At 35.6% G+C, this 20537-nt stretch overlaps 1 protein-coding gene across 3 annotated transcripts; it reads left to right on the top strand.

The window, feature by feature from the left end:
- The first annotated feature begins 14039 nt into the window (after window positions 1-14039).
- On the top strand, window positions 14040-18912 carry LOC130988290 (uncharacterized). 3 transcript variants are annotated; one of them, XM_057912101.1, is made up of 6 exons: window positions 14040-14555; window positions 14653-14803; window positions 17785-18035; window positions 18169-18256; window positions 18525-18591; window positions 18682-18912. In XM_057912101.1, exons 2-6 carry the CDS (start codon window positions 14736-14738, stop codon window positions 18733-18735), a joined length of 528 nt encoding a protein of 175 aa, XP_057768084.1. In that variant the 5' UTR covers window positions 14040-14555; window positions 14653-14735; the 3' UTR covers window positions 18736-18912. The 3 variants fall into 3 exon arrangements, with proteins under 3 accessions (XP_057768084.1, XP_057768083.1, XP_057768082.1); XM_057912100.1 differs by having other exon boundaries at window positions 14214-14555; window positions 18525-18912; XM_057912099.1 differs by having other exon boundaries at window positions 14223-14803.
- Window positions 18913-20537: the final 1625 nt, after the last annotated feature.

The following is a 20537-nucleotide window of genomic DNA, read 5'->3' as shown; positions in this document are numbered from 1 at the left end:
GTACGAAGAAAAACCTGAAGCCATTTTGGACCGAAAGGTGCAAGAGTTGAGGAATAAATCGATCGCGTCAGTCAAAATACTATGGAGACACCATGGACCGGAAGAAGCAACGTGGGAACTTGAGGACCAGATGAAAGAAAAATACCCAGAACTTTTCACATAGGTATGCAAATTTCGGGACGAAATTTTTGTTAAGAGGGGTAGTATGTAACAACCCGCTCTTTTATTATATTTTTAAATCCAGTAATATGATATTATTATTTCATCTTTCAGTAAATCAAGCCCAGTAATTATTTATGATTTAAATTCAGCTTATGACCTTGGATTATATTCAATTAAGCAGGATTATTATTTTATTACCAAGTCAGTAGCTTCGCGTAAATAAAACCGCGATGAGAATTATTGAGTAAGCCAATAATTATTTATTTCAGATTCATAACTGACTTAGTTAAGTCACGTTATTTATTAATCACAATAGAATTATTTTTCTATTTTTATTATTATTTCTTGAGTCGTGAATTTATTCCGGCTTATGAAGAATTAAATCTACGGATTTAATTTAGAATTATTTTAGCTAAGCACGGAAGCATGATATCGAGTAATTTTATAAACATGCGATATTAACAAAACCCAGGAGTTGTTTTTATTTAAAAACGCAATACAATATTACAGATATAGAAATTCCAAGACAAGAATTATTGCTTCTGTTTATACTTCACTTTACAAACCCCTATTTTTCTATCTATCTACCAACATTAAAAAAAAATGGAATAGTGTATGTGTGTGAAGAAAATCTGCAGATATCCTTTAAGCATGCTCAAGCATGCTCAGCCACCTATTGACAATTTTTTTTGACTCCAGCTCCAGCAGCATATCTGCAAAATTTTCACACCCGAACACCTTCATTGGTTTCAGTTTGCAGCAAGCTAAATCTCAAGTATTCAACAGACAAATCTAATTTGTCAGCAGCAAATATAATCTCATTGAATTCTTCAACCACGCCTAAACTTAGCCGCACTATTCACCATATTTTTCACACTAGCAGCTTCAGTATTTACTCCCTATAAAAGGCATCCTCACTTACCTAAAATCCTTAGCAGCTGCAAAGAATTTTAGACGAAACAAGATCACCATATATAACTCAGCAACAACAACCAACAAACAAAACTTTCAAGGTATTCACTATCTCATTTGCACGCTTCGGTTTAATTAGGAATACAGAATGGTAGAGAACCTACATATGCATAAATGGACATAGCAAATATAGCAAACCATTCGTTTCTGTGATACATAATGAGCTATGATAGGTTGTAAAAATAAGAATACAGAAAATTAAGTTTTCATTCCAAAAATCAAGTCTTTATACAAAGTTGAATTTTCTGAAAATTATTCATTTACGAACCTATCGTGAGTGATAAAACGAGAGAGAAAGGATGGTGGATTGTCGGAGCTCTGCGACTCACGGCGACGGCGACTCCAGGAGAGGCGGCTGCCGGATTCTTGCTGCCAACGGCAGCGGCTGACGGCGGCGCTCCTCCAGCGAGCTGCTGGCCGTCGATCGCAGGCAAACCAGCGGCGACTCCCGGCGAAGCAGCAGCGGACTCCAGCGGCTCACTCCAGCGGCTCCCAGTCGACGGTTTCAGGCGAGAAGCTCGCCTCGGTGCTCCACGAGCAGTCAGCGGCAGCAGCTCCACGCGGCGGCCTCGTTGGCGACCGGAACGGCCAGGACGCAGGGAGGAGATGGCCGGATTTCGGAGCTCTGCAACTCCAGGCCGCGACTCCGGGAACAGCAGCAGACGGCGGCTTATCGCCGCTGCTTCCCGGCGAAGCTTCCGCAGCGGCGGAGCTTTGTGAGAGAGAGAGAGAGAGGCGGCTGGATCGAGCGAGAGAGAGAGATGTTGGGTAGTGTCCGATTCTTGAGAATTTAGAGAGATGATGAATAGTGTGTGAGTGTGTTGTGAGAAAGAGAAAGAGAGAGATGCAGCGTTTTTTTTGTTGTTTTAGGAGATAGGTTCTGTTTTAATAATTGAGAGAGAGAGAAGGTTAAGCTTTAAAAAAAAAGGGGAGAACCGAATTATTATGAGAGAAAAACATTTCACTTTAATAAAGATAGAGAGATAGGCGTGATTTGTGATAGAAAATAGAGAGGGACCGAGATTGAGGGAGAGGGATCGAGATGATGAATTTTGTTGGGCCAATCCTTGGCTAAATCTTATTTTTATTGTTTTGGGCTTTCTTTTGGGCTCTCATTATTTATTTAATAGGCTTCAATTTTATATAAATGGGCTTCTATTATTGGTTAATAATGGGTTTCGAATTTTATATTACTTGGACTCCTACGATTTAATTGATTAAGTCCAATGAAATTTATTTATTTAACCCAATAAGAATTTTTATTTTAGGCCTCTTCATTAATCCTAATTATTTTAATTAGTGATTAATATTAAAATTTACTAATTATGTTAAGGGTGATGATGGGCTCACTTATTGGGCTTCATGATTTTATTATCTTGGGCCTCATTTGTTGGGCTCTAGAATTTAATTGATGTTGGGCCTAATATTATTAATGCACTGGGCTTCGAATTTGTTCATTTGGGCTCGAATTAAATTCCTTTTGGGCCTAGTTTATTTTATTGGGCCGGAGATTAATTCAATTGGGCTTTGCTTATTTTATTTCCATTGGGCTAATACATATATTGTTTGGACTCTTTTATAAATGGGCTCTTATTATTTATTTTTGATTGGGCTTCTATTAATTATTAATAATGAATTTATTATTTTTATTAATTGAACTCCTACTATTTTAATTGATTAAGTTCAATGAAATTTATTAGTTAAGCCCAATGAGATTTATTAATTTAGGCCATTATTTAATCCTAATTATTTTAATTAGTGATAAATTTTTAAGACTTACTAATCATTAATTAGTAAGTAAATTAGATTATTTTAAGATGAGTAGATTATTGAAGATTAATAATCCGTCCTCATAAGACGAGCTTTATTTCCTTAAATAGGATTAACATCTCATAATTTAATTAAAGGAATATGAGTCATGCATAATCATTTCACGCATCCTCATTTATTGAGATTTTTCGAGAATTAGAATCTTATTTTATTTTCTCGGATTAAAGGTCAAGCACCAGAGTTAGAGCTAAATCGTGAGTCTGCTATTCAGGTGGGCTTTCTACGTATAAACTAAAATTATATATTAGAATTGTTAAGACTTTATGCTTATGAATTTAAATGATATTGTCAATGCCTAAATGCTTTATGTTTTATTATTAATTGCCTATCTGATGTTAATCGAATTCGGATTCTGGATGGGACCGCAAATCCCTTCGGAATTAGTGTACACCTTGTGATCGTGAGTCATCTAGCGGGTTGGCCGATCATAGTGTCCGTAGAGGGAGGCCTCCCTCTCGGCACGAGTTACTGATATGGTGATTAATGATATAAAATACCTGCGCGGGTTATTGATGAAAGAAATGATATTATGTTTGGTAAATACGAGTCTTTAAAGGAAAACCCTCGTATCTTACTACTGTTGAAAGGCTTGACAATAAAATATTATGCATGTATGTAAATTTCGGCAAGTGTCCACTAAGTACTTTTGTACTTAGCCCTGCATGTATTTTTAAATGTGCAGGTTGAGCGGTGATCGAGGATGTAGTGTGCAAGCGGAGCTTCTGTCAATCTAGGACGAGTACCTCAGAGTAGAGTATATGTCTTCATACATATACTCAAATTATTATTCCGCTGCAAACACTGATTTTACTAAGACATTATGTTATCTGTCAAAACAATATGTACTATTTAATAATGTACTCAAACTCGTTGAGTACCCCTTTGAATAATATTATGTACGGTCCCCTTGTGGCCTTCATTGATATCTAGATATTTCGATTGATTTCCTTATACAAGTCGAGTCATCAAGAAACCGAATATGCCCCTTTCTTACTCCCGCTCCTAAATTCCCTCCCTTAGTCGCGGTTTCCCCGAATTTGCTATCCTTAGCAAGTGCGGTCGTGACAAGCATAGTATGAACTAGACGTGATCATGTCTTGTGTGTAATTGAATGTTTAAAGCTATTTCAAAAATATACGTGATCACGCTAATTCTGCATTTGCCTGTTGAAAGCTACTTGTAAAATATGCGTCTTAAATTGTCTTCTGCCCAACTATTGAAACCTAAGTCGAAAATATGTGTGATCACGTTTATTCTTAGACTATCTTATGTCTTTTTTTCGTTGCTGGAAGCTAATTGTAAAATTTGCGCGATAAAGTTTACTCCTAAATTGTCTTTTGCCCAACTGTTGAAACATATTTTAAAAATATGTGTGATCACGTTTATTCTTAGATTATCTTATGTCTTTTTTTTGGGCTGCTGAAAGCTAATTGTAAAATATGCGTGATCAAGTTTACTATTAAATTATCTTCGGCCCAACTGTTGAAACCTATTTTGAAACTATTCGTGATCACGTTTATTTTTAGATTATCTTATGTCTTTTTTTTGCAGCTGAAAGTTAATTGCAAAATATGTGTGATCAAGCTAACTATTTTTTTTGAAGCAAGTGATCAAGTTTACTCTTAAATTGCCTTCTGCCTAATTGTTGAAACATATTTCAAAAATATGCGTGATCACGTTTATTCTTAGGTTGCCTTATGTCTTTTTTTGGCTGCTGAAAGGTAATTGTAAAATATGCGTAATCAACTTTACTCTTAAATTGTCTTATTCCCATATGTTGAAATCTATGTCGAAAATATGCATGATCACGTTTTTTGTTAGATTATCTTATGTCTTTTTTTTGTTGTTGCTGAAAGCTAATTATAAAATATGCGTGATCATGTTTACTTTTAAATTGTCTTATGCCCAACTCTTGAAACCTCTTTAAAAAATATGTGTGATCACGTTTATTCTTAAATTGTCTTTTGTCTTTTTCTACGTGTGCATATACATATGTATGAAATACAAATTTTAATATAAATTGTTATGTTCAGGAAAAGCTTATTATGTGTCAAAGTCTACCAGAGGACGATGGAGAATCTGTGACCGACAATGAAGCATTCATAAAAGCTCTTGGTGAAGAAAAATCTAGCAGATTACGTGGATGTGGGGATGGGATCAAGCTAACTACTAAAAGAGGAGAAATGATAAATCTTGATCTTCAAAAAGAGAATGATGAATTAAGAAAATAAAATCAAGAATTGACAGCTCGATTTGAGTCCTTTAGAAGCTCAAGTTCGCATCAATGAAGTCAACCTACAAACTCAAGTTGAAGCTGTTATGAGAATGTGGCTCCCAGGTCTCATGCAAAGCTCGAGTCAAAATAGTCAAACCCCAAATTTCAATTAATGTCGTTTATGTGTCTTAATTAAAAGTATTTATTTTCAAACAATGTAATCTGACATTGAATGTGTTTTATGAAATACATAGTTTATTTAATTTTCTCAATTTTGTTATATTATATTTCATATTTTTAATGAATGAAGAATTGATAATATTGTATAGTAACTAACAAATTAGATAAAAATATTAATTATGATAAATAATTTAATTTTTGTGACAAATTGTATAATTGACATTATATTAATATTGTGACAACCTTTAAAATTATTTTTTGTTACTAAATTATTATGAATTTGTGACGGTAATTATAGTGATAATAATTCATGTTACTATAGAAATTCTTTTAGTCACTATATTAATTTGTTTCAGTGTTAAAATAGATTTGTCACTAAAATAATATTGTTATAATGACAATAAAAAATATTTATTTTGTGACGACTATACTGCGTGACATTATTACGGAATAGTAGTGACGATTGTATCATGTGACTAAATCGAGACACTTTAGTGACGGTAACCACATGCCACTATATACAAATTATTTTAGTGATAACTGTAAAATGTGACTAATTGATGAGGTTCTAGTGATGAGAAAGACATGCGACTACATACCAAATTATATAGTGACAGTAAATAGATGTGACTAATTGATGGAGTTATAGTGACGATAAAAAAAATGCGACTATATATCGAGTAATTTAGTGATAATTAAAATGTGTGACTACATAAGTGATTTCTTGTGACAAATAATTCATGTCACTGGAACAATGAACTACAGTGACGATCATTGAATGTGGCTATAAAATTGAAATATAACGATGACTAATTATTGTCACAACATCATCATCTCCAGTGACAAGATCATCTGTCACTATACCTCAATATGTAGTGACGTTATTTTGTCGTTGTCACTAATACTTTTAGTGTCGGTGCATACAGTCTCAACTCAACGACGAACACAAAAGTCGTCACTAACCACTTATAGTGACAATTTTGGTACATATAGTGACAAAAAACGTCGCCACTAAAAACTGTTTTTTTTGTAGTGCTACCACTATGATTTTATAATTCAAACCTTAGTTAAATTTTATTTTTAAAATTTGTAATATTTAATTATTTAAAACCTATAATTCAATGAAAATGAAAGTAAGATATATTGATTCAATTACATTCAAAATATAAAAAAAGAATTTCCTCCAAAAATCATGCGCCAAAGTTAAAAAAAAATTCCTGCATAAGTTCGATTTTCCTGCATAATAATAATTTTAAAAATAATCTTTCTTTATATGAAGAAATGTTAGAAGTATAACTAAAATTTAAATAACAGAGAAGAAATACTTATAAATTCATAAGGGATTTGTCAAAATTAAAATATAAATATTGGTAAAATCACAAGGAATTTATCAAAGTTAAAATATGTTCAAGTTCATGTACTAAAAGCTTTTAATATTAACCCAATTATCTTAAAAATGAAAATCGAAAAAAGTGTAGAACTACATATATACATGCATCTAGGAGAAAACAAAGCCCCACAAATTTCAATATTATAGAGAAGTAAAGGACACAAATTGAGTTGCTCGAGGAAGAAAAGGAAAAAACATGAAAGGAGTTAAGGAGCATTTGGGAATATCTATGGCGGGTTGTGAAGATTTCTCCCTAAGCAGACGAAGAACAGGGAAGTGGTGAACCAGTCAGGGGGCAAAATTGTAAACCAAAGAATTAAACTCAAACACTGTAGCATCACGTGAAACGTAACCGAGGGTCCTGGTCGGTTCCATAACACTGGAGGAACAGTGACTTTTATACGGGCCTTGCATTTAGTGCGGGCCTTGGTTCTTCCGTTTATGGGATATCAAACACGAAAATTGCGCAGGATACTTTTGTAATATGGGCTAAACTGTGTCTGCACGAAATATTGCTAGTTGCCTTGCACTTTTTACACATTACAAATAATTTAGATCTATAAAATACAAAAAAAATGAATTATTTTCTCTCTATTTCTTCCCTCCAATTTTATGTCTTTTCTCCTATTAATTTATTCTCTTTTTTTATTCTTATCTAAATATCATCAAATTTAATTATAAAAAAAAAATACTCAATATACATATTAAATTTAAGTTCGTGAAAAGATCTTTAATAGTATGATATAACAATCATCAAAAAGTAAAATTAAATTTTAAAATATTTTAATTTCTCTCTTCTTTCTATTAATGTTGAACATATGATTTTTTTCTCTCTTAATTTTCTTTTTATATTAATTTTATTTCATTTCCTTACTTTTATTAGATATCATTTTTTGTATTTTTTATTTACATAATGTTTTAGTCCCCAAGGGGACACCAAGCAGTGCGACCTCCTGTGTGTGAACAGTGAGGTCCCGGGTTCAAACCCCACTGCTCCCCCTCCCCAACTCCCCCAAGTCAAAATATATATATGTATTTTTTATTTACATATGTTTTAATTATAATGATGTTCAATGCAACTAAGAAGAGTGAGATTATATTAATTCATTTTAGGACTCTTTAATTTTAAAAATAAAATTTGAAAATGTATAATTTATATTAATTTTAATATTCCCTCAATCCCATAAAAATATGCATAATTTTCTTTTTTTGTCTGTCTCATAAAAACATGCATACTCCATTTATAATAATAATTCTCCCACTAAACATCACAATCAATATGAGACTCTTTCTTCACTCATACTATATTTTACAGGATTTATTAAAACTCGTGTCGTCCCAAACTATGCATGTTTCTATGAGACGGATGGAGTATATGATGGTCCCGAACGAGTACGTAGTGGTGTATGAGATTGGTGTTGGAAAAATTATTGAAGTTTTAATTTATACCAAAACCCTTATACTGATGATTATATGTCAAGATTCTATGTTGTAGACTGTAGCTCAACTGTTAGAGAGCGTGCATTTTAAATTTACAGGATCAATTTGAGAATCAACTGACAGACCAACTGATCAGCGTGGAGGATCAGTCTCCAAAACAGAAGACCAGCTGATCAAGGATCAGCTGATGTTATCCAGACTAAATGCGTGATTTATTATATTTACTAATGCCACATAAGCCCTAAAGTCGAAGAGAGGCAAAGCGGAGTCAACCTACGAGGCGTGACAAATTATAGATGATATTTAGTGCTGCAGATTTAACATTAAATGAGGATCACATTTTTTTCAAAAGAAAGTATACAACCCAATACAAAGATTTCGCAAGAATGTAAACATTGACAGAATACGAAACTGCAGAAATTTGAAATAGCTTTTCCATGGGGTCAATCAGGAAGGTTTTTTAAGCCAACCGTGAATTTGAAGACGTCCTCTCTAATGGAACTATTCGAGCTTCGGTCTATATGTACCCCATGGTATCCAACATATAGACTACCGAAAATATTGTTAATTTGAATTCTCTAGCTATCGAGCATTCAATTCTACATTCTCAAGAATACAACGTATTTCGAAGAAGGGAATATTTATAAGCTTGATTCTTGAATTACAAGATAAGTTCTTTCAGATTTTTGCGTACAAACATTCCCTTAGTTCTAAGCAACTAAACCTTGTGTCTTAAGCCTAGATTTGAGCATACGCCATAACCATTGTTCTTACTATAACAGTATGCTCATTAGTTGAAAACCTTACTTTGAAAACCTCTTCACCCCTTGTAATTACTTCAACTGATCCTGTCTTGTTAGGATTTTTTTTGAAGCTGTCTTTATTAGGGTTTCGAAGAGAAAGAATATTGTATAATCATGGACCTGACATATGGGGTTATGATAACATTCATTTTTCCAAGGTTTTTAATATTCTAATGATGTTAATTTTATAGGGAATTGAGTGTTTGATGATTATTTTGTGCTTAAATTGTTTTATCTTGTGAAATATGATACATGCTCGTACTTTGATGAATTTTACATAAATATGTAGTCTGAATTTGAAGGTCGACAAGAGGTTTTACATGGCAAAAAGTAGAAGGCAGTTGTCCCCACCGAAAAGATAGGTGATGAGGAAGAGAAAAGCCCCCTGGCAAAAGATTTGTGCACTGAGCTGCCAATGAAGCTACTTTCGAAGAAGAAAGATTCATGTAGCTTCACCATTGAGTGTGAAATTGGAGGAGAGTTCTTTCCCGAGGCTCTTTGTGATCTAGGGGCTAGTGTCAATGTGATGCCCATCTCTGTTTTCAAGCGTTTGGGAATTGGAGATCTCAAACTTACCTAGATGGTGATTCAGATGGCGGACCGATCAAGAGTGAAGCCGAGAGGCAAGCTTGAGGACATCTTTGTGAAGGTCGATAAGCTTGTCTTCCCTACAGATTTCATGGTCCTAGATATACCTGAAGATACAAATTTGTCATTGATTCTTGGCCGGCCATTCTTAGCTACGGGACGAGCTATGATAGATGTGCCGAACGGAAGCGTTATTTTTCACGCAGCTGATGCGCATGAGTCATTTACCTCTGTTCGTGTTGGGCGGTCTGTCACGCCCGCTGCATTTGATGTTCATTGAGGCCATGAAGTTATTACAGATCTTGGGGTAATGAGCGCGTTGGCCCATTCCATTCCTTCAGATAACATGACAGATCTTCGAACGTGATGGTACAAATTCGTACCAGTTCGTTTTAAATCTTCTTAGATCTAAATTTGCATCTGATAACTTTCCTAGAACTCATATTTCGCCGAATTCTGGACGAAATGATGTTGACGACGACGACAAAGAAAATCAAAGAGAGAGGGCTCGTCGGAGAGAGAGCAACAAGAATGAGATATTTCAAGAAGATACTTCAGAGCGTTGGATAAACGGTGAAGGAATCAGAGAAAAGAGGTGGGGTAATTTAATCCAAAATATTTAATTTTAGCTATAATTCATTGAATCGTGTTTGAGGATAATTATTAATTTTCATTATTTTGCATAGGAAATCTAATATTTCCTAAAAAAAAAAGGGGTAATTGCCTGTAAATTCCTAACGTTTACACGGAATTGGTTTTTGCACCTATTTTTATTTTTCTTCTTTTAAATACCTAACCTTTCATTTTTTGTCTCAAATTTGTCCGATCACCGGTTTTTTCTTACGCCGGCACCGGAAATGCCAATGTGGCAGCCGGAATCGCTGATTTGGCAGCCGAAAATTGACACATAGTCAATTCATGACATGTGGAATTAAAAAAAATAATAAAAAATAAAAAAAAATCTATGTCATCATCTTCCCCACCCCACCCATCGTCTTCCCCTTCCCCCACCCGGCTCTGTCACCGCTGCCGCCACCACCGCCCCCAGCCACACACCACCGACGATTCGCGCGCCACCGGCGAGCTCAGTCTTAGCCGCACCCTCCACCGGCGATTCTCTCACCTCTGCGAAACATAGCTCCCACCTCTGCCGCCGCTGCCGCCACCACCGCCCCCAGCCACACACCACCGATGATTTCCTCAAACCCTTATCCCCCTCATCCAACCCGCCGCCGCCTCCCCCCTGCCACCACCACCACCACCACCGTTCGCATAATCCACTATCAAATCAATCCAACAAATCAAATCAATCCAACAAACCCTAATCCCCTCCCCTTGCCGCCGCCTCCCCCTCTGCGGCCGCCAACCCCCACCCTGCTCTACACAACACTCTTCTTCTCCCAACAGAAAATAAGAAGAAAAAAAGGAGAAAATTCAGATCCATCTATACAACACTCACCTCTGCTAATTCCGGCCGCCAACGGCGGCGGAGCGGTGCTCTCCTCCGCCCACCACTGATCCTGGTCCCTCAAATCCGCCTACACTGTCGCTCCCCTTTTCTCCAAACGCCGCCCCACCTTCTCAGCCTCCCGCACCATCAAACCTCTCACGTTAGCCAACGCCGTCGAATCCTCTGGCGACGCCTCCGCCAAGCCGGCCTCCACGAATCCAATGCTTTGAGACGGCGCCCCAGGCGATGCGTAAGAAAGAGCAAACAAAGCTTCAAATCTGGGCGGATCTGGGCTCCACATCTATCGCCGTCTTCATGTTCTGTGAGTTGGGGGAGGTGACAGCTGCGGAGGGTGGGGGAAGTGGAGGGGGAGGCGGCGGCGGTGGTGGGAGGGGGGGAGGGTGGCGGCAGCGGGTAGGGGGAAGGGGGGAATTAGGGTTTGGAAGTATGGAAGATTGGGGAAGAAGATGATATGGATTTTTATTTATTTTTGTTTTAAAGTTTTTTTCCACATGTAATAAATGTGCATAGGTGTCAATTTCCGGCTGCCAAATCAGCGATTCCGGCTGCCACATTGGCATTTCCGGCGCCGGCGTAAAAAAAAACCGGTGATCGGACAAATTTGAGACAAAAACGAAAGGTTAGGTATTTAAAAGAAGAAAAATAAAAATAGGTTGACAAACATGGTTTTCGTACCTCAATTCCACATGTTTTGTTGTCATTTCCCTTCATGTTTTGCTTGTGAATGCTTGTTTGTGCCCGAATATTTAGTTTTATGAAGATTTGATATCTTTGTGTAGTTTTGGAGTAATTTCAGGAAAAATCAAGGATTAATTGGAGGATTTTGAAGATATGATATTGAAGTACGTCTCGAGAGGAATCCGTGAGCGCAAACGGCGACCAAATCCGAGTCCGGACGAGGGAGAACGGAGCAAAACGAGCGGACTGTGCAAAACGCCCAGTACCCCGCGGTCACCACCCGCGGCCGCGGGGTAAGACCGCGGGTCAGCTGTTCCCGACTCAGGAGACACCCGCGGTCACCACCCGCGGCCGCGGGGTGGGACCGCGGGTCCCCTGAGCATCCCCCACGTTTGAAGGCCGCGGACGCGGGCCGTGACCGCGGGAAAAGAGCGGAGCATCCCCAAGTGGGCCCCAGTCGCGTTTTTTCAGCCCTTAACCCCCATTTTTCCCCTTTTCCTCACATTATTCATCATCCCCAACATCACACACCCACTCCATCTTCCCCAATTCTCTCCAATTCCAAACCCTAGCCTCCATTCTCTACCATTTTTTCTCTCTTCCACACACAAAAACAACACCAAAATCAAATAAAGAAGGGGAAGACTTGGAAAGGAGCTCATCAAGACTACATGATTGAAGATCAAGATTATAGGATTTGTCTATGAATCTCTATCTCTCTATATCTTTATTTATGTTTTCTTATGACTTGAGATTTGCTTTTATTATGAATATGCTTGGCTAAAATCTCTTATCTTAGGGATTAGATTAGATGGATTTGTAATGGATTGATTTCTTTGTTCAATATATATCTTGATTGTGCTTATTGTTATCTTTTCAAGTCCTAGATTTATCTCTTGTATGATTGGTTGGCCACCTTTTGTGCATTTCTAATTTGTGATTTGAATCGGGAGAGGATAATTACAATAGATTAGGAGTTTGATACATATCATCTCAATAAACCGGGAGGTTGAGAGGTGGGTGAGGGCTTGTTGATCTTTTGTGCTCTTGGGAGTTATAGGTTAGAAATTGACCGGGGACGGCAATTATGACCCGTAATCTACTGTTTTAGTCGTCCGGGAGGGGGCTAAAACTAGTGGGGAGATCGCCCTAGATAAGTAGGCCATATCAAGATTAATATTGCTTTAGATTGAAGTTCATTACGATCCATCGAAATCTAGTCCCTAGGATAACTTTCCTTCGAGTCATTCCCCAATTTATTAACTAAGTTTATCTTGTTGTTATTTTATTTACTTGCTTTATTTAGCTTTGTTTTAGTTCTCAATATCTCTTCAACTTTGGTTGTCTAAATAGATTGAAAACAACTTATTAATAGTATTTAGAAGTTTGAATTCACCAATCCTTGTGGGATACGACCTTGCTTCCCTTATATTGCAACTACACCGTATACTTGCGGCGTGGTGAAAATATTAGCGAACATAGGTGCAAAAACCAATTCCGTGCAAACGTTAGGAATTTACAGGCAATTACCCCAAAAAAAAATCTTCAAAAGCTGTGTGCATATGTAAATATTCGCATAAATCCATTGTAAATCCAAATAAGGGGATTTTATATCGAAGTGTCTTCAAATCCATTCATGATTCGTTGCAAACCTCCTGATATTTCAAATCGCTTCATATAAAGGCACCTTAATATTAGTTTACTTTTTTGAGGATGCGAATTGAAATTATGATATAGGATGCTACTTGAAATTTTATTGTGTAAATATAGCTTAATTTTTTTAATTAATCTATGAAAAAAATCAATGAATTGAGCTACTTACAAAACTATTAGAATTTCCCTAGCTTGAGACACCCAAATTAAGCTCAGTTTTAGCTCACAAAAAATACAAGCCTGAAGAAAAAAGTTGGGCTTTGAAAGCCCACCCAATAAACTCGTCGGACTGATTAAGCTTTCTGGCGCGAGAAGCCCAATATTATTGTGATAATTTTATATTATTTGACAATGTATTTGTGGTGTGGTTACTGGTTACCAAGTGGAAATCTTTGATTCAAAACTTAGCTAGGATTAGGATCTTCAAAGCTTAAATTTTAAGCTACAAATTGAAATAGCATTCGAGTTGGGCTGGTTAGCCTGGTTTAGCCTTATACGATTTGGCTGGAATGAACATTATGTCAGTAGCACGACAAAAATTCGGCTACTTTATAAAAGAGTTATCACATTATTCTACCTTTATTTTTATTTTTTTCCATTTAACATAAAACTACCCCAAACTCGACTTATTTAAGTTTCTTCGTGTCCAAGATTCATGACTCCAATACTGGAAAGGACCCACCTGTATTTCGGATCCGAATGTTAATATTAATACTAAAATATTTAGATTGATGATATTTTTGGGAGTTTTGGTGTGTGTATTTTTTTTAATTAAAGATTAAAGATTTATAGTTTGGGAGTTAATTCACTAATTGGGAAGGCAAACAGTATTTTGTTGATTACCTGTCGACTAACCCGCTCCCTCTTGTCCAAGAATTCACCATCTAAAGCAATGTCCCATTTTCCCAAAACTTTATCTTTAGCATTCACTGATTTGTTATTTCGACACCCATCTTTCTTAATCACTCGTATAGTAAGCATATAAAAGGGGCATAATTTACAGTCTAATCGTTGTGGATAAGGGTCATAATCACATCATCCGCATCAAGAAACAAAGAAAATCTTGACTTTTTACTGTAAAATCTCTACGTCTGGCCAAAACCATTTGCAGCCAATTAGCACTCTTGTGGGCCTCCGCGCGGTGCCTGCTTTTTTTCTGGGCTTTTCTCTCAGGTAAAAGGAAAAATCCTCATCCTATCTGACATATATGATTTAGGTTTTTGAGGGATTTGTTATCAAATTGATGCTGATTATGTTGAAATATTAACAGGGATTGTGCTTAATCTATTGGAATTTGATGTTTGGGATGGTTTCTTGATTTGGGAGAAAGATCACATTTTTTAGGGGGCGTTTATGTATAGATATATGATGCTGTACAGTTCGTTCAGTTCTTGGATCAGTCATTTCCTTGCTTGCATGGGGTATGTGTTCTCATTTTAATCCCTTTTTTGCTTTTATTTTTGTCCCCTTTATTGTTATTATTTGATCTATTGTACCACTACTTAATGAATTGATTGAATATCGATTCAGTTCGTCAAGACTAGAATTTGTATATGATTTATCCTATATGTTTGCTTTACCTCCCCCCTTCTTTGTGTATCTTGCTTGAAAATGGGATGATAACTGGCTTTCTTTTTTCTGGATATGAAATTGTGATCCACTTGAATAGGTGTTTTAGCCACAAGGAAGCTATAATCTAGGAAGCATCATGATTCTATTCTTTAGGAAATCAATCCAAATTTCGTTTTTTGATTCGATTTGAACTTGTGACTCACATTTTTTTTATAGAAGACCTCCAGCTTTTATCTCAGAATCAGCTATGTGGTGTTATGTTACTAAACAGTGTCATCTTAGATGTGAAGAGGAAACTTATAAATGGTAATGATTTGGGAGACTCCTTTCATTTGATAACCTTGAGGCTTGGTCTTGAGAAATAATGAGGGTTGTGGATGGTAAATCCGTAGTTTCTGGAAGAACTCAGTGGAGAAATCTGACATGAAAAAAAGAGGAGCCAAGTTTATATACTATGGAAGGAATATTTCGAATTTGTTGCTCTTCTTACGACTTTTATTATTTATTTGTGTATTGATTACTAAGAATGTGATCAGACATACTTGGTTTGGTTACCGGTGGTACAAGTGCATCATTCTCTTCTTTCTTCTTTCTATGGTTTGTTTCTAATACTTTATTGAATTAAATATCTGATGCCCTTGCTTCAACAGGCTCGTTTTTCATCTTTGTCTGTGAACGTTTTTTATCAAACTTTTCATCTTATATGCCAAAGTTGCTCAGTGGAAGTAGCACAAAATAACACAAGTGCCACCCTTTACCATATATGGCTTAAGGACATAAGTTCTGAATCTCTGTAATCCCCATGTCGGGTTCAGATATAGTACCTATAGCAGGAACTCTGGTTTAGGTCATTTGATTAGCTGGGGTTCTGCATTAACCGACTTTTGATGGATTGTGATTAAAAAACTGATTTTGGATTGGGAAACTATTGCTGTTTGTTATTACATAAAGCATGGTGTATGGAAGAACTACTTTGAAGAATGGACTGCATATCTGTAAAGAGAACTTCAGAATTAATGCCTAAGTTGAGACCTTCAGAAGACATCTTTATATCTCGAGTAAGATATTATTAATTCAAAAGAGCTATTGCTTGGATAATATGTGGTTTTATGAAAAGGAAAAAGGGCTAATACAATGAAGGCTTGGGGGAGCTGTGGTATTACTGGATATGATAAGCTCAAGGAAATCCCAAGTAAATTTCGAGAATTATATAACTCTAGCTCATTTTTTTTTGAAGACACTGGTTTTTTATTATAGACCATCATGAGCTCAAACAGAGAAAAATCAGATCATAGGCCAGGTTTGGGATATAACTTAGCTCAAGTGTTGTGGCAGTTGAAACATTTAGTTTTATATAGTCTTATTTTAGCATGTCATGGTCATTCTTTGATAGAGTAAAGGCGTATGAAGATGAAGAAATAAGAAAGAAAGTAAAAAATACAATATATAAAACTCCTCCTGCGAGGCCCTCAGAGAAAATATCTCTGCCCTACAGCTATTGCTGTCCCTAAACAATGATCCCAAGATAATTAACCCTAAATCGTAAAGAACTATATATAGACCTAATGACTTGAGGCCCAATTAATTAACTTGGAGCCCATGAGTCTTGACCTAAAAACTTAACCCTAAATAATTGAACTACTGCGAAAAAATAAAAGATAACTATGAACTAACAAAAACTAATATAATAAAGATAATCCTAAATCTGCAGACTGCAGCTGATCTAACGCTATCATTCTTAGTCTGTTTTCTTTTTATACAGATGTGGTGGCTGTCGCAATTTGTGAGAATCTGGACTGCTGTATTTTCCAATTTCTCCGACATGTTTCTTAGTTCAGTCAAGCACCTTCATTACATATGTCTTTCTCCTTTTCTTCTCAACGCAGCTCCTTTAAATATCATACAAGTGATTTGAATGAAATGAATTACTTTTTAGCTGATCCCCTCAAATAAATTACGTTTGGTGTTGAAACTCATAAAATTGGACTTTAATTGCAAAAGTAGAGAAGCTTTAGCACGATGGTTTCTGATACTCAAATAACAAGTAAGGCCCAGGTCTACGCAGATGGGGACCAGTTGGGTGCAATGATACAACGAACTCTGCTAGGAACTCTTTGATTCTCATTCTCGCTTTGCCAAAATGGTTGTTAACAAAGTCCATTGGATCTCTCTATATAACCAATCATTCTTCCTTATATTTTCCATGTGGGATCTGGAAACGTCCCTCTGTTCCAAAATTAAGGGATATTCCTACCTGGATTGGTTTCTAGATAAGAGTTGGAAAAGTGTGAGTTCAGTTTTAGTTTAGAGCCAAACCATATAGTTTCATTATATTTACAGTTAATTTAGAGTTAAAAAAATGTGAGCAAATCAGAGACAAATTTTTAATTAAGGGGATCCAATTCTTTTTAGTGCTAATAAGACTAGAACTATGAAAACTTAAAATGTTCCAGAAGTGTTAAAAATAATAGAGCTTTTAGATTTCCCAATTTCTTCTTAGCATTGCAAATCATCTTACTTCCATGAACTTTTTCATAGTGTTGATTGATTTTCTAAGTTTATACTTATTATATCCTTGATTTTAAGAAATAATTGTCAATCACTTATCTATTAAAATTCTAATGTTGTTAGTGACTCTTGATGAATCTTTGAGACTTCAATTGATTGATCTTTATAGGTCAGAATGTCAAAACATGTTTGAGGCTATATCACCGAACAGGATTCTATGACAATTTCGTTTTTAGCTTATTTTCCTTCTGGCATAAATCTCTTCTGTCGTCTTATCTATATTTATGGAAAACATGTATAAACATCATTTGTAACAGCACAGAAGTTGTATTGGTTGTTGTGATAAATCTCAACCCATCACTGCTGTGGACGAACCATCGAAAGGGCTGAGGATTCAAGGCCAGCTGGTGAAGAAACAAAGCATTTCAGACGACTTCTGGAGCACCAGCACGTGTGATTTGTTGGAGAACAGCGCGCTTCAGTCACAGAGAAGCTTTTCATCAATCAGCGTCTCAAACCAGAGTGTGAGTTGCAGCGGCAGTGGTAGCAACCCTCCAGAGTTTGTAAATCATGGCAAGTTCTATCAATTTGACTCTTTTTTAATGAAGTGAAAATGAAAGTTGATCAATTCTTAACAAAAATTAGAGTTTGTCTTGCTGTATGCCATTTTTGCTGCTGTTTTAATAAATTAGTGTTGTGGATTTAGGTCTGCTGCTCTGGAACCAAAGCCGGCTTCAATGGGTCGGAACTAAGAAGCCCCAAACCCATAGAAAGAATAAGGAACCCGTATTAAGGTACTTTTACTCACCTTGTTCTTGAATTCAGCCAAACACATGAATGTGGCACTGGGGTTATTTCTAGAAGGTTGTTAAAGTCAGGACAAAACCATCTCACCGGAACATCTTTCTTAATGTGATTCCTTTTTCAGATGTATGGAAGCATGATATGGTTCTCGTTGAAAATTGAAAATCTTTTTATGACATGTTACTCTTGTTATTTTTTAGTGCACTTGAAAATTGAAATAGTTTTTTCGTCAGTCACTAACTCCTTGCACCTGTATAGTTGGAATGCAAGTTACGAAAACTTGCTGGGGACGAGCAAGCGGTTCCCACAGCCCGTTCCCCTCTCTGTGAGTTACTCGAGCAGTTCTTGCTACTTCTTCAGTTGCGATTCAGTGTTAGATTCCTGACTAGAACGACGAGTGTGCTATGTTTTGCAGGAAATGGTTGATTTTCTGGTGGATATATGGGACCAAGAAGGGTTGTATGACTGATGAAGATTCAGAAACTGTATATCTTCTTGACTGATATGCTGTGTAAGTTTGAGCTTTTAAACAAATGGATTATTTGATGTATAGTTTGAAAAGGGTAGGGATTGATAATTGTGCAAATTATAGAGAAATATTTTCATGACATATGAATATATTGTGTTATCTTATTAACATTTTTAATTGTTCAGCTTGACACCCTTTGATTTTGTTGATTTTTTTATTTTTTTTAGTTTTATATGGTAAAACATTAATTCCTATTGTTTGTTATTTTCTTCAGCATTCTTAAACTACTCCTGTTTTTATATCCTATATTTTTATTATTTTCCGTTTTCTTTTGTTTATTAGGTCAATATTCATTTGGTTCTCTATATTATAATTTCTGTTATTCAACAAAATATAAATTGATGAGATTTTTTATCGCAAATACTCGACTATTAGGCAGTATCTGAGGGAATCATTTAGAAAGTTTTAAACAAAGAAAATTATGTACAATGGACACAAAAGGAACATAGAAGAAAGTTTAAATTTAAACTTAAATAACTAAATGCATGATTCGAGATGATATTAGATTTATAATTTCACAACAAAATTACAGATTTTGAAGTTTTTAATATTATCATAAAACTTTTTTCAAAAAAAAAAATATTATCTAAAACTTGTCAGAATTGCTGTATATAATCAGAAAAGAATGTTGATTATCGACTGACTATTATTACATCTACAAACTTTTATGATCGTCATATAAATAAAAATTAATGTATCGCCGAATAATCACAAATCAATTAATTCTCCATACTTGATAATCTACTGTGCACAGAAAAATAACTTAATTCTAATAATCATTTACGAAACGATTTGATTTTTTAAAATGTTATGATATTTTTTTTTATCTCAAATGCTGTGATATTTTTGAAAAAGTAACATGAACGTTGAGGCGGTATGATATTTTCTTCCCAATAAAATTAGAGGTGGTTTCCTGTACGCTCGGGGTGTACCGTACACTTGGGTTGTACTCGACTCGGATCTTGACCCAATTGGACTATTCTGACCTTTTTTTTTTGAAATAACACTAACACTAACACGAAATGGTACTAATACTAATACGATCTTAGAATGACACTAATACTATTTTGTTTTACAAATAACACTATTTCGAAAATAACACTAACACTATTTTGTTTTACAAATGACACTATTTCGAAAATGATAATGACACTTATTGAAATGACATTAATACTACGTGTAAAATGACACTTGCAGTATATTAAAATGACACTAACACTACATGTAAATTACACTGACACTATATCGAAATGACACTAACACTTGACATTCAGGTAGGATAGTCTAATTGTGTTATGTCGGGATCATAATTCGGGTCGGGTACGATCCGGGGTGTACATGAGATTTTGTGATAAAATTATTACAAAATTTTCAAATATCAATTACGAGTTATGAGCAGAGCATTTCCCTTTGATTTCTTCTCCTCCGTAACCCCTCAATTTTAAAAATCAAAATCTATATATAATATAAAAGACCAGTTCAACGGTCATAATTTCCCGGCAAATTTCTAGCAGTTATTTTTCCAAAATTTTAGCATATTTGAAAAAACGTGAACTTTAACAACAATTCAGCTTTTTTCTCAAAATTTCAACCACCTTTGAAAAAATAAAATTACATAAAACGTGAATTACAATACTAATTCAGCAACCACACAAACAGAATTAATTCAAAATTTTCATCACTAAAGAAATGACAAGACAAGCAATTGAACAAATTTGTTTCACATAATAAGAAATTTCTTC

The sequence above is a fragment of the Salvia miltiorrhiza genome, chromosome 6 (assembly GCF_028751815.1).
Source record: "Salvia miltiorrhiza cultivar Shanhuang (shh) chromosome 6, IMPLAD_Smil_shh, whole genome shotgun sequence".
Classification (NCBI taxonomy): domain Eukaryota; kingdom Viridiplantae; phylum Streptophyta; class Magnoliopsida; order Lamiales; family Lamiaceae; genus Salvia; species Salvia miltiorrhiza.
This window is presented reverse-complemented; position numbering and strand designations above follow the sequence as displayed.

Bases quoted from the DNA above. Each gene is read 5' to 3' on its own strand.
- LOC130988290 (XM_057912100.1), top strand. From the start codon at position 14,736: ATGTATAGATATATGATGCTGTACAGTTCGTTCAGTTCTTGGATCAGT. The intron at 18,036-18,168 runs GCAAGTTCTATC...TTGTGGATTTAG, and splicing joins TCCAGAGTTTGTAAATCATG to GTCTGCTGCTCTGGAACCAA. The intron at 18,257-18,524 runs GTACTTTTACTC...GCACCTGTATAG, and splicing joins AATAAGGAACCCGTATTAAG to TTGGAATGCAAGTTACGAAA.